At 39.3% G+C, this 13,945-nt stretch overlaps 1 protein-coding gene across 6 annotated transcripts in view; it reads right to left on the reverse strand.

Annotated features, from left to right (window-relative positions):
• SCLT1 (sodium channel and clathrin linker 1) overlaps nt 1-13,945 on the reverse strand; it is a 107,868-nt gene that overhangs the window by 45,070 nt on the left and 48,853 nt on the right. For all 6 annotated transcript variants that reach the window (XM_045202261.3, XM_045202259.3, XM_045202260.3 and 3 more), the window contains 5 exons: nt 12,025-12,123; nt 8,662-8,733; nt 4,762-4,836; nt 2,867-3,012; nt 1,906-2,098 (listed from right to left, as the gene is read on the reverse strand). In XM_045202261.3, coding sequence (XP_045058196.2) covers nt 1,906-2,098; nt 2,867-3,012; nt 4,762-4,836; nt 8,662-8,733; nt 12,025-12,123 — 585 coding nt within the window. The remainder of the gene's footprint in view (nt 1-1,905; nt 2,099-2,866; nt 3,013-4,761; nt 4,837-8,661; nt 8,734-12,024; nt 12,124-13,945) is intronic.

Below are 13,945 nucleotides of genomic sequence, written 5' to 3' on the forward strand. Positions count from 1 at the left end.
ATCCATCAATGGATATAATTCTGAAGACTAAGCTGGACAGGTCTGCGGTGACCTGGGAAGGCTGAGGGTCCCAGCCCCCGGGCCTGTATTACAGGTGACGAAAGTCCCGCTAACGACGGAATTCAGAACGCTGGGCAGGAAATACACAGTTACAGTCTCCCTGCCTTCTCCCTTTGGGCCCTTCCCTTGCAGAGAACACAAGCGCTCTCTCTGTTGGGGTGTGGCCAGGATTACTTGGTGTAGCACGTATGTGAGCCCACCTCACAACACACTGCAAATGGTGGTGGCTCCCATTCACATTCCCAAAGTGTCACGGGACAGTTCCAATTGCTTCGCAACTTTGTCAATGCTTGATATTGTTAGTTTTTAAATTTTACCCATTCTGATGGATATGTAATGGCACTTCATTGTAGTTTTAATTACATTTCCCTAATAAACAATGAAATTGAACATGTTTTCATATATGCTCTTTTATAAAGTGCCTATTTAAGTCTTGCCCATTTATGGCAATGAGATGTCTGTTATTTCCTTGTCGCTAACTTCCTTATTAATTGATGACAGTTTTTATATTCTGACCATGAGTCCCTTTTTTTTTTGGTTCTATGTATTACAGTACTCTCTTACACTTTTCATTCTCTCACTGTCTTCTGATGTCATTCATTAATTTTAGTGAAACCCAATTCACCTGTGTTTTCATATGATTATTGATTTGTGTTTTGTTTAAGAAATTCTTTCTTATTCAAGGACCTGAAGATTTTTCTCCTTGAAGCTCCACCATTTTATATTTTGTATTTAGATATACAAAGCAACTCAAGTTAATTTGCATATATGGTATACCATAAGGGTGAACTATTCTGAAAATATGGCCTAGCATCTTTTATTGTAAAGATAATTCTTTCCTAATGAAGTGCAGTGGTGTCTTTATTACAATGAGGTGATTATGAAAGATTGGTTTCTTCCTGGACCCTATTTTGTTTCACTGATCATGTTGTTATTCTTATGTTGATCACACATTTTTAGTTCCTGTAGCTTTATAAAGTCTTACTATCTTCTAGTACAGCTCTTCCCTTGTTGTTCAAAGATTTCCCACTGACTAAAGCATAAAGTTCAAACCGTTTTTCGAAGTTCAAGGTTTTATCAGTAAACACAGGGTCTAATACTGGTAACAGGAGGTATTCAATAAATATATGTTGATATTAATGTGGCTGAATGTGACTGTTATGAGTCCCCCAAATAACCAAAACCAAAGTGAAACACTAGCATCACCAGCCCGTCATAAAGACGTAATGCCACTTTTTATAAGTCTCATTGGATGGGAAAGGCCTGCGACATGCTGATGGTAACACCCATGCTTCCTGAGTCTCCTGAAACAGACGGTCACTTTCCTATTGCCAAAGCACAGAAGCATCACAGAGGGGAGAAGTGAGAGGAAAAGGAAGGGGGAGGCTTCCTAGCGGAGACTTGGACCCTTGCCTTATCCTAGCATGGATTTCCAGACCACCGAGGAGTGATTCCCAGAGCACACCAATGGGGCGCCCCCCGTATAGCCGGGGCGAGAGGTCAGTCCCTGAGGCTAGTGTGGAGGGTAGGAGAGGCAGTCTGTAGTTATCTAATCTATAGTTCTGCTAGCACGGCTTCAGGTGCTTCGGCAGGAATATCAGTGTCCTTCATGGTTGGAAAAGAATTTCTTGTGTGTGGATAGTGAAAGCAATCATTTTCAAGTACGTTTTCCAAGTTCTACAATACAGAAAAAACCAGTTAATGCTTTGCATTATGATTTAGTGCTATCTGATGAGAAGGCAAAAAACCAAAAAAAGCCTTAAAAATGTTTTAGTAGGCCTCTAGATGTTCTCTATACGTAGATTTTCACAAGTACGTATTTAACTCGGACTCGTCTGAAAGTACCTGGAGTTTGGCTTTTTTCTGGGCCTCCAGAGCAACCTTCCTTAAACCCTCCATCTCCTTCCGTAACTGTTCGTTTTCTTGCTGCAGTTTCAGCCTTTGTTCGCTGACTGATCCACAGTTTTCTCTCTCAGACTCCAAGACACTTTGAAGTTTCTGAATCATTTCTTGGCAACGTGATATCTCCTCTGAGGAACTGATGAAGAAAAAAAACAAAAGAGACGTAAACTTACAGTACAGACTTTTCCCCTTTGTTCTGAGCCGCTCCTCTTCACGGCAGACTCAGCCACAAGGTGTCACAATGTTATCTTATGCCGGGAAAACACACACGAGGTAGCAATCTTCACAAAGAACAGACAGATCGAACTGTCACCACTCACCCAGAAAATGTACGCGAGACCTCTTTCAAATTTTTACCAACACTGAGAATCACTGTGTAAACAGGACTTCAAGGGGACAAACTGAAGCGAATAGTAAGAGAGGTGAAGTAGGTGATAATCAAGACGCCTTTATTTCATCAATCAGCTCCACAGAAAGACGTGAGCTGACCGTGTTAGCAAATTATAATAAGACCTCTTTCATATGTTCCTGTTATATATCTTAGACATGGTTTGTGTAAATCTCTCGTTCTATAAACTTATTTAATCACAGTTTGAATAGGTTATATTTTTTGAACTTCCTCGACAATATATTATTGGGTGACAGACACAGCCTCTAAACATATCTATTGCTAATTTTTACTCCTCTCGTTTTAAATCTGTCTTTTCAATCCCAGGTAATCAAATACTGTGAACATTCTCTCGTTCCCCGTCAATTCAAAAATAATTTTGAAAAGAAAAAGCTCTTTGGTGTTCAAGTTTTTTTTAACATAAGACATAATTATTAGTCCTATAAAAAAGTACTCTATTAAAAATTGTATGCATTCTGAAAGTGTTATCACAGAAAATCCTAAAGCGTATCTTACTTTATTTCAAGTTGTCTTATTTTATTTTCTGCTGTTTTAAGTGTTAGCTGAAGATCATCTTTGGAGCGCTCTGCAACCAGGCATCTGTGGTGCATCTCTTCCAGCTTTTTGTCAAGATTTTCGCTCCCTTTGCCTTCGCGGTAAACCTGCAGAAGAGGCTTACATGTGTGTTACCTTACAGAAGAAAGTGGCCTAAGAAATTACAGGGTTCGAAACTGAGATCAATGGTGAGAGACCAAAACCCGTGATCACGTGTTCGTCTGTTTTCTCTGTAACCTCTTAAAGCACACCAGTAACTAATCTGGTTGTTGTACATTTACAAAACACACGTACAATGCTAAAGAGTGACGTACAAAATAGTAACTGCTTATTTTTGAAGTTATTCATGCTCACTGTAAATTATTCCAATAGTTTTAATATTTAAAAAACATAAAACAGCTGAAGTAAAAAAAAAAAAGTACTCTAGATGTCTCCATTTAAGAGACAACTGCTTTGGTCCTTGAACAAGAGCCTGCAAGTCACTTCTGTAGTTGATGTTCAAAAACACAACGTGTGCAGCGATGCAACGAGCAGAACTTTCTGAAGGTGGCCCCAAACCACACGCTGCTGGCTGGACAGTGATCTAGCTGGAATGCCCAGCAGAAGTGGTCGTGCCCAAGCTCAGCTTCCCACGAGACTGGCCCTTCTCCCACAACACAGGGGCTCCAACACCCCCAGAACTGCCAGGTGGCAGCTCCCGTCTTCAGACAAATCCCACACACAGCTCCCCTCAAATCCAGACTGTCTGGACAAGCAACCTGGGTCTCCACCCACTGGCAAGACTGCTCTGTACTCCTGCTCCACTTGAAACGTGGACTGTCCACGCAATGTGCTGCTGCTGACACAGACTCAGCCTGCAGTCCCACGGTGGACTCGAGCACGCCCGTCGGCGGGAGAACAGTGGGCGAGCAGGGCACTGCGTCTCCTCTACCTGCAACTTGTGACTTTGGTTTTCCCCACTAAAGCCTATTCCTTCACCTACACTCTGTGACACGGAAAATTCACCCCAGGCCCTGATGCGTAGCAGGTGGCAATCTGAACGGGACAAATAATGACGAAAACTGAGAAGGCAACCATCTTGAAGGTGAGTGGTGGGGTTGCACCAGATGCTGTGCTCTGTAAATTACTCTTTTTATGTTCAATGTTGTTATGATTTTTTAATGTCAGTAATACAGACACATCATGTGCTTTTTATGCTATATAGCTCTTCTTTGAAAAAAAATCTAACTTTGACTCTACCATTCACTATTTTTTAACACTGGACAAGTATGTGCTGGATCAAATTCAGTCTCCCTCTTTTCCCCAGGGCACTTGAAGAGTGAGATATTCACTGCTGATTAAAAAAAAGTTATCTATGTAGGAAAAAACTTAACCATAGGCTTCTTGCAATATTTTAAATAAAATATTGCAGTAAATAGTTTTCTTAACTATGAAACAAAAATCTGTACTTTTAAAGCTAAAAATTATAGCAGTGTTATAATTTTCTGGTTATATATACTTGCTATATTTATAGATGGCCTAAACCCAGGAAGAGTTGGCATAAAATTTAAAAAGATAGACAAAATACAATTTACCACTGGGTCGAGCTTTAAGCGAGGAAAATAGCTACTTCATAAAATTTATACCTTTAATTAAAAAGTTCAAATCATGTGGCCATTTTTCTTATAAAGAAATGCATGCAGACAATACCAATATTTAAATGCAGATTCTGAATATATGCCAAGCAAATAAAAACACTCACCAGGAGAATACTTAAAATATAGGGGTTGCTAGTAGATAGTGTGATGGAAGCAGACAGTAATGTTGAGTATTTGCAGTTGGGTTTTAGGCAGTTATTTTTTCCTTTTTCTTTTTACCTTTTCTAGTTCTTCTTCCACTGCTTTTTTCTCCTTAATGACTCGTTCAGTTTGGCCTCGTTTTTCGGCACACTCCTATAAATTCAAGTCATGTTATAAATAAATACATTTGTAAATCCTTGAGAAAAATGGAGAAGTAAGATGATTTGTTCTTAACAGGAATACCACGTTTACTCTATCAGTACAGCAGGACCACACTGATTAAAAGAGAAAACCAAAACAAACAAACTCAATCTTCTGGGAGCCACCTCCCCGAGGATTTCAGAGATCACTTCCTGTACAAAATGCCGAGGACTTCTAAGTAAACACACCAGGTGGGTGATAGAGGTTGATGGATAGCAGGGAGAAAAAAAAATAAACGAGACTCCTTTCTCACGCTATTTTTTCTTTTCATATAATCTTATCACATATTTTAAAAGAAAATAAAACTAGAAAGAGGCACAGCGCCCTGAGGATAACCTGTGAACTAAAAGGAACACAGGTATATAAATTCTAAAAGATATAATTTTTTTCAAAACTGGTAAATAGCCAAAGCAAATAAAACTAAAAATAAAAGCAATCATTATAATGAATAGTCACTCACACTTATTTTTATCTGTTCACTTATTTTTGAGAACGATGTGGCTATTTTCTACTAGTTGTAAATTATGCTTAGGAAGAACCTGCTTTGCTGACAGTACACTGCTAATTAATGTTCAATTATCTTTATCATAAATTTTATCAAAGTTTTTAAATTTTAAAATAAGCTTTTAAATTGCGACCCATAATTAATTAACTCTGATCATAATGAAGATCTTTAACCCTACATTACAAATCAGATGAGTAATCAAAATTTATTATATTTTAATAAGGTAGAACCAAGTGTGTAAGAAATGAAACTTTAATGTTCTATATATGTTCATACAGTAAGTTGCTAATCTATGAAAAAGGTAGTTTTATGGTATGTTCATAACTCATAACTATGTTCATAACTCATCCCATGTGATTTTTTTTAAAGGTACTTAAAAAATAATCCTCACCTGAGGATACATTCATTGATTCTAGAGAGAGAAAGGAAGAGAAGCATTGATGTGAGAGAGGAACGTCAATTGGCTGCCTCCCGCATGGGCCTGATCAGGGGTGGAGCCCTGCAACCTTTTTGGTGTAACTGATCAGGGGTGGAGCCCTGCAACCTTTTTGGTGTAACTGATCAGGGGTGGAGCCCTGCAACCTTTTTGGTGTAACTGATCAGGGGTGGAGCCCTGCAACCTTTTTGGTGTATGGGAAGATGCTCTAACTGACTGAGCCATCCTGACAGGGCAAGACACTGTTTTTTAGAGAAATTTTAGATTCACAGTAAAACGGAGTGGAAGTGAGAGATCTCCCTTAAAATTCCTGCCCCCGTACATGGACAGCCTCCCCCACCATCAGCATCCCTCGCTACAGTGGTACCTTTGCTACAAACATGGACCCACACTGATACAACATCATCACGAATGCCAGAGTCTGCGTAAGTTCACTTTGGGAGTTGTGCACGTTATGGGTTTGGCTAAGTTTGTAACGACATGTCTCCACTATTTTAGCGCCATACAGAATAGTTTCACGGCCCTAAAACCTGCTGTGCTTTGCTTACACCTGTCCGTCCTTCTCTCCTCCTGAATCTCCAACACCATGATCCTTTTACTGTCTCCACAGCTTCACCTTTTCCAGAATGTCATATATTTGGAATCATACGGGATGTAGCCTTTTCAGACTAGGTTCTTTCACTCAGAAATATGCATGTAAGTTCCCTCCATGTCTTTTCATGGCTCCATAGCTCGTTTCTTCCTAGTGCTGAGGAATACCCCATGGTCTAGATGCACCACAGTTCATTTAACCATTCACGTAGGAAACAATGTCTCGGTTGCTCCCAAATTTGGGGAATTATGAAAAAAGCTCCTGTAAACAGTCATGAGTGGTTTTTTGTGTGGACCTGTTTTCAACCCCTTTGGGTTCAGAGAGCAGAGTGACAGTACTGGGGCTCGTGCACAAGTGTCTTCAGCTTTGTAGGGAGCCGCCAAACCACATTTAAAAGCGACTGCCCCATTTTCCATTCCCACTGGCAACGAATGAGAGTTCCTGCTGCCCCCACCTGTGCCAGGGCAGGTGCTCTGTGTCCGGGCCATGCTCATGGGTGTGTCCGGCAGCTACATGGGCTGATGGGTGGTTCTCACTGTGGTTTCAGTTTGCCTTTCCCTGGTGGCCTATGTTGTGGAGCATCTTCTCATCTGCTATTTGCTATCTGTGTATCTTCTGTGGTAAGGTGTCTGTTAAGATCTTTGGTCCATTTTTTAAATTGAGTTGTTTTCTTATTGTTGAGTTTTAGGAGTTTTTGTATATTTTGGATAACAGACCTTTGTCTTTTGAAAATATTTTTTCCCAATCTGTAGCCTGAGTTTCCCGAGAAAATCATCTCTATTTTTTAAAGTAGTTGAACATGTCTTCCTTTAAATGTATTTCTAAATGTTTAATCTAAATGCTTTTTTCCTTTTTATTAAATTTATAGGGGTGATATATACAATGGAACACTACTTGGCCATAAGGAAAGATAAAATACTGCCATTTGTGACAACATGGATGGACCTTGAGAATATCATGTTAAGCAAAATAAGTAAAAAAAAGTTAAGAACCATATGATTTCATTCATATGTGGGATAGAAAACTGAAAGCAACAAATGGACAAACAAGAAAAGCAAACAAAAAGCATATACGTAGACAACAAATACTTTTTCAGTTAGTACAGTTTTCCCTATGGAATCAACAGATAATATTTAATATTTTTAGAAAAACCCACTCAGCTATGTATTAGATTTTTTTTTACTATAAATCCTAATAAAACATATTGAAATAATCTGAAATTATAATTTTTTTACTCTAGAGTGAGTTTATATAGCTCTGGTGGTTACAAAGGTAAAAGTTAAAATCCCTGCAGGTCTTAAATAGTACATGTTCTTTTGGGAAAATGGAAAGGGCAAATGTTCTTGTCCTCCTAGAGATTACAATCCATTAAATAATCCTGGACTAAGGTAGCACCTTCCTCAAAGTTGTTAATCCTTTGATAGCTAAATCACTGCATGTAAGACAATATGCAACACAGCCAGGTGAGAGAGGAGGAAATAAAACTGAAAAACCAGAGAATTAAACATGACTAATTGGCCACACTGTATCCCATTAATTTTACCTAAGGTTACTATACCCTTAAAATAAATGGCATTAAATAAACAAAAAGTAACAGTTTCCTGTTTCTGTTGGCCTCAGGACCTATACACAATAACTTTGTCTGCTTCAGAGTTTGTAGAATGTGGAAAAGATTTCTGTGTTCTTTTAGGGGTGATTAAACATCAATCAGCGATCTTCCCAATTTCAGAAATGCTTGTACTTTTATTCCCCTGTAAGCAAGCTTATTAATTCCATTTCATTAACCTTCAAGTTAGATTCATTTACTTTATCCATCTGTAGTCACACAAATACTCTGTTTGCTCTCCCCCAGTGCCCACTCATCCTTCGGAAATCATTTCTTTTGGGAAACTTGTCTTTTCTCCTTCACACTTGCACATATACTTTTCCTTTCTCCGAGATCCTGCACGTGAACCCAGCATGTGGCAGCGGCTGCAGCTGGTGGCTGCAACAGCACCTAGTGCATTCTTTGTCAGAGACAGGTACTCAAGAGTAAAACACGACAAATGCCACCCATCCTTCCTGCTAGACGTAAGTTCCAAGACTTCAGATAGCATGTTTATGTTGATTTTTACTTTTTTTAAGCATCTAACCTAGTTCTGTCTTAAAAAGAACCTTTTGAATGAACTCATGCTCAATAATATGTACCTTGGCTTTTAAAATAAGCAACCTCAGAAGCAAAATCAACATAGTCTTCTAACGTACCATCTGAAGGGCCAACAGCTCTTCTGTTAGTCGAGCAATCTGTATATTATAAAGTTTTCTTGTGCTTGTAACCTGTAAATTAAAATATTTATGAATTGTTTAAATGTTAAATATTTATGAATTGTTTTTATTGTTTACAATAAAAATTAACAATATCTAATATACACAACATAATAATTTTGACAGAAAATAAACTGGTAACTTTTAGGGCATAGAAGATAAGTAAGCGCTTGAAGGGTTAGAGTCTGGAATGTACCAGGGCAGAGGGAGGGGACAGACAAGGCAAAGGACAGTCGCGTCACGCATGTGGGCGCACGACCCTTTTACATTATAAAAACCAAGATCTTTTGTTTGTGATGGATTCTTTCTGTTGAAATTTATCATATTAGAAATGAAAACTGAGAAAATTTCAGAATACTTACCCCTACATAAATAACAATAACTAGGATTATTACAGGTTAATACAAATAATTTTTTATAAAAAGTAAGTATAGTTTCTAAAATTAAAATATTTTGAGAAAAGTGGGATTTTTTTACATTTCCTTAATGTCTGGCTCAACAGACATAATAGGCTGAACACAGATGCCTATTAAGACTATTTAGATAGGGAGACATCAGATTTTAGGAGGCGGTTGAATACCTCAGGTTTGTAGAAAGGTTTGGACTGAACAAAGAGAGCATAATACTTGAAAAATTACAGAGATTATTAGAGGATTCATGCAAAAGATAACCTCCATCAACGATAACATTAATGTGAGTTAATTTTAGAACTAGAAAATTAATTAGAGGATTTCTCATATCGTGAATACTTTGATAAAAACACTTTTTTAACTGATGAGGCTTTTAAAAACCAGTTTACTTCAGTCTACCTCAGTGAGAAATAATACTGCTTGTGGAAAAATCTAGGTAGGAAAAAAGTTAACACCTGTATTTTATCCAGTCGAGGAATACACAGTGTATCCAACTATCCTATGGAAAGTAACTTACTTTATTTAATTATTTATTCAATTTATTTTTAACTAAAATATGGTTGACATACATACAATATTATATTAGCTTCAGGTATGCAGGAGCTCATTTTAAAGGAAAAGGGTATTAGCTTTTGATAATTTATGTTAATTATTGCATAGATACTCTTTATGAATATGTAGGCAAGCATTTTAATGTACATATTACAGTAAAAATTACACTACAAATTTCTGCTTTTGCTAAATATTGCCTCTGACAAAAATGTGAAGCTAAAAAATTACAACCAAAGCTTCTTGAAAAACTGGCTGATTCCAGGTCTGAGGCAGGGAGAGTACAGGATGAGAGAGAAACATCACTTATGCAAGAGAGCTAGGGAGACAACTTACGAATGAAAAAGACCGATAGCAATATAACAAAACAAATAACAAATACTCATGAACCCACAGTGATATTAAAAAATGGGGCAGGGCCCTTTCTTACTGAAAAGTGGCAGCTCATGCATATACCGAAAGAATAACAGAATTAGAATACTGTTGCCTTAATCACTCCATGTGACACTTACTTAAGGCAAGGGTTGTCACTGAATGCTAAAACCACCGGATGAAAGATTTTGGTGGAAAAGGACAACTACCTGCATGGTCTTCAAATATCTCCCCCAATTATCGATTAAGTTTACGGTGGACATATCTGGTCTTACCACCTTGGCCATGTGGTCAAGCTCAGCATCATGCACGCACAGCCTGACCTCACAGCTTCCTGACCTGATGGAGGAGGTGTGCACACCGCTCTGCAGGAGCGGCCTGAGCCTCATCAAGCAGGAACAGTCACGTGAACCCAGACATGGATACTTGAAGACAGCCCGCTTGGGTTCTACGAAGGGTTCTTTGTCGTCTACTGGGGGGGGAAGGCAGGGCACGGTGGCAAGCTGGTGAAGACTACAGAGACAGCAGCCAAAGGCCATGGCGAGCAACTGTGGACTGCATCCTGGATTTAGAAAACCCAACAGCTACTGGTTTTCATTAAAAACCAAGAATATTTTAGGGAAATTTGACTGTGGATTGTATTGAAGCAATGTGGACTTCTAAAAAGTTATGGTAACAGTAGTGCAGTTGTGCAGTAAAATGTACTTTTGCTGGGGAAATAGAGGCCAAGATATTTAGGAGTAAAGTGTTATGATGCCTAGAGTCTCTGACTGAATGTTTGGCAAAAGGGAATGGATTTTGCAAAGTGTTAACAGTTATCAGGGTGAGGAGTAAACAAGTGTTCATTGTACAGCTCTTTCAACCCTTTTGTGGGTTTGAACACTTCCAAAAGTAAAAAGATACAAATTAATGTAATTGAGAGTATAGCTCAAGAGCCAGCAGACTGCATTCGCATCCCAGTTCTGCTCCTTCCTGGAGGTAGAGCCCTAAGCTAGTTACTTAAGTACTCCACATTTCAGTCTTTTCAACTCAAAATGGATTTCTGTGGTTTCTTCCCCCTGAACTCACATTACACTATCAGAATTTACCACACCACTTATAAATAGATTCATATCTAAACTAGAGGAAAAGGCAAGTATATGTATGTCATTGCTGTCTCTTTTAGATAAAAACAAACTTTTATTTCCAAGACAGTTTTAACTTTCATAAGCCTCACAATTCAAACCAAGAAACAACTTATTAACACAAAAAATATTAGATTTAGTCTTGAAAACAGAATAGGTCTATAGGAGCTACTAAAAAGGACACAAGGACAGAATCAAGGGGGAGGGTAGAGGTGGGGGAGGGAGGTGGGACTGGCTGGGGTGGGGTGGAGGGATGGGGAGAAAATGCAGACAATTGTAACTGAATAAAAATACCCCCCCCCCCAAAAAAAACACAACAAAACAGAATAGCAAACCACTACACAATTCACAGACTGGGTTAAATATCAGCCTGATGTGGCCGGAACAGCTGGGCTCAGTGCATCAGGGAGAAGGTGTGGGCCTGTGTTCTGGCTTTAGTTAGTAGTAACTGTGAGTAGTAGGTCAGTAACCCCTTAGAGGTCTTAGTTTCTTTACCGGTAAAGTAACAGGTTCAGCCAGATTTCACCAGTCCTCACACCCTCTAAGATACTGCAGACAACAGGCTTTCTTATTTCTTACGCATTCTAAGTTTCGTTTTGAGCTTTCTTTTTAACTTTACACTTCAGGTGTGTTAACCTTCACTGTTTTCTTAAGTCCTGCTCCTTCCCGCTGTTCTGCCCTCCACTCTGCACAAATAATAGGTGCTAATATTCTGAGATGATTTTTATTTGAAATTTGGCATAATTGATACATTTAGCTGAAAGTTAAGTCCCCATGGCAAAAACTTAGGTAGTATTTAATCTTAAGCTGTGAAACTTAAATTTTAAATATAATTAAAAACAGCTTACTTCCTTTTTGGTTTTTATAGCAGCATCTTGAACAACCTGAGAAAATGTTTCTCTCATTTTCTCTATCTCTTCTTCTTTTTGCTTCTCCTCAAGCAGAGCCTTTAGAAAAAAATCAGTCAATATTATAGATCACATCATTGTTAATAAAGATAACGTAATAAATGGGTAAAAACGTATCCATTGACTACCTTCTTGACAGCAAACATCGTATTTTAAACTTCTGAGACCTCTCCACTTGGAGCTCCTCCCTAAGTTACGAACAGTGTCTGTCTCCTCTAACCTCCTCACCTGATCTGTCCTAAGAAAAAATGTACTCTTTTCCTTCGGAATTTACTTCAGCCAGTGCCATCACTCTCTAATCTCTACAACTGGAGATCTTAGAATCACTTTTGAATTTTCCTTCGCCTGCAGTCCCTATATAAAAATAAGTCATCAAGTCCAGGTATTACATTCTTGGAAAAGTCCCTTGGATATCCCTTTGTTTTCATTATTCAAATTAAGTCCCCTCTCATCTCACACCTCAATCACTGTAGATACTACCTGCTCTGTCTTCTTGATGAGTATCTTTTTTTAAAAAAGATTTTATTTTATTTTTAGACAGAGGGGAAGGGAGGGAGAAAGAGGGAAACATCAATGTGTAGTTGCCTCTCGAGCACCCCCTACTGGGCACCTGGCCTGCAGCCCAGGCATGTGCCCTGCCTGGGAATTGAACTGGCGATCCTGTGGTTTGCAGGCTGGCACTCAGTCCACTGAGCCACACCAGCCAGGGCTCTTGATGTGTTTCTAGCCCTCCAATCATTTTTATTTCCCACCTAAAAAATAGCCTTATAAGCCCAGCCTGATGTCAGTCATACCCATTTCTTTGCTTTCCTGTGGAGCAAAGATCCTCTGGCGCCCCCACTTTCTTGTCTTCTGTACTTTCTTCCTCACACTCACCCAACTCAGGCCTTCAGCAGCCACGATCCCCACTGATGACTCAGGAGTCCATTCTGAGTAATCATTTTATTTAATCTGACAGATTAAATTGACATACTGGATTACTTTTTCCCTTGTTTTACTTTGTTACTGGGCTTCTAGTGCACCCTAATATTGGTTTTCTTCCTAACCCACTCATCAGTCCTTTTTGGTCTGTGTTGCTGTTTCTTCTGCTTCCCTTCAACCTCTTCACTATCAGACTGCCTGAGACTCAGGCCTTGCTCCTTTGCTCCATCTATGTCCATCCTTGGTGGGCTAATCCAGTCTCATGATTTTAAATATCATTTATATGCTGACAATTCCCAAATATACCTCCCTTGCCCAAATATCTTTTTGAGCCTAGAACAGCTCCCGTTTTATGCCCGTTCGAATATCCTTCTCTTTCTATCACCACATAATAAGTGGCCCTGTGTTTGGACCCTACTATCTTCCAAAGATACCACACACGTTCCCATCTCAGTCTTTAAAAGAGACTTTAATAAATGTCCTCTTGTGTCAACAGGGAGGCTAATAAGAGCAACAGCTATTCTGATGTGACAACCTTGTTGGGGGGAACAAGCCACTGAGGAGGGGGGCATCGTAAGAGAACTGCCCTGGGCTGCCCTTTGTGTCTGCCTGCAGAACCGGCTGAAAGACTCCGTGAGTTCTGGGCCAAGCACCGAAGGCAGAAACCCTCTAACAATTAAGCAGTGAGTCAAAAAGGGGCTTAACACTGTAGCCAGAAGCAGCCCCTGCGAGGGTCTGCTGACTGAGGACTGGGGTGAGATGTGAGGGGCAGGCAGTGGGTGCTATTCCCACCCTCTCTGTGCATCTGCTCTACACAAAATGGTCATCCTTTACAGCCTGGTGTTAGGGACGCCCCCAAGGCTGGGTTTCAGAAGGGAAAGAGGAAACAATTTTGTCCTGCTCTTAATTTTTTTAAAGCCAACTTAGGTGTTAAGAGAAA

This window comes from Desmodus rotundus, chromosome 9 (genome assembly GCF_022682495.2).
Source record: "Desmodus rotundus isolate HL8 chromosome 9, HLdesRot8A.1, whole genome shotgun sequence".
Classification (NCBI taxonomy): Eukaryota; Metazoa; Chordata; class Mammalia; order Chiroptera; family Phyllostomidae; genus Desmodus; species Desmodus rotundus.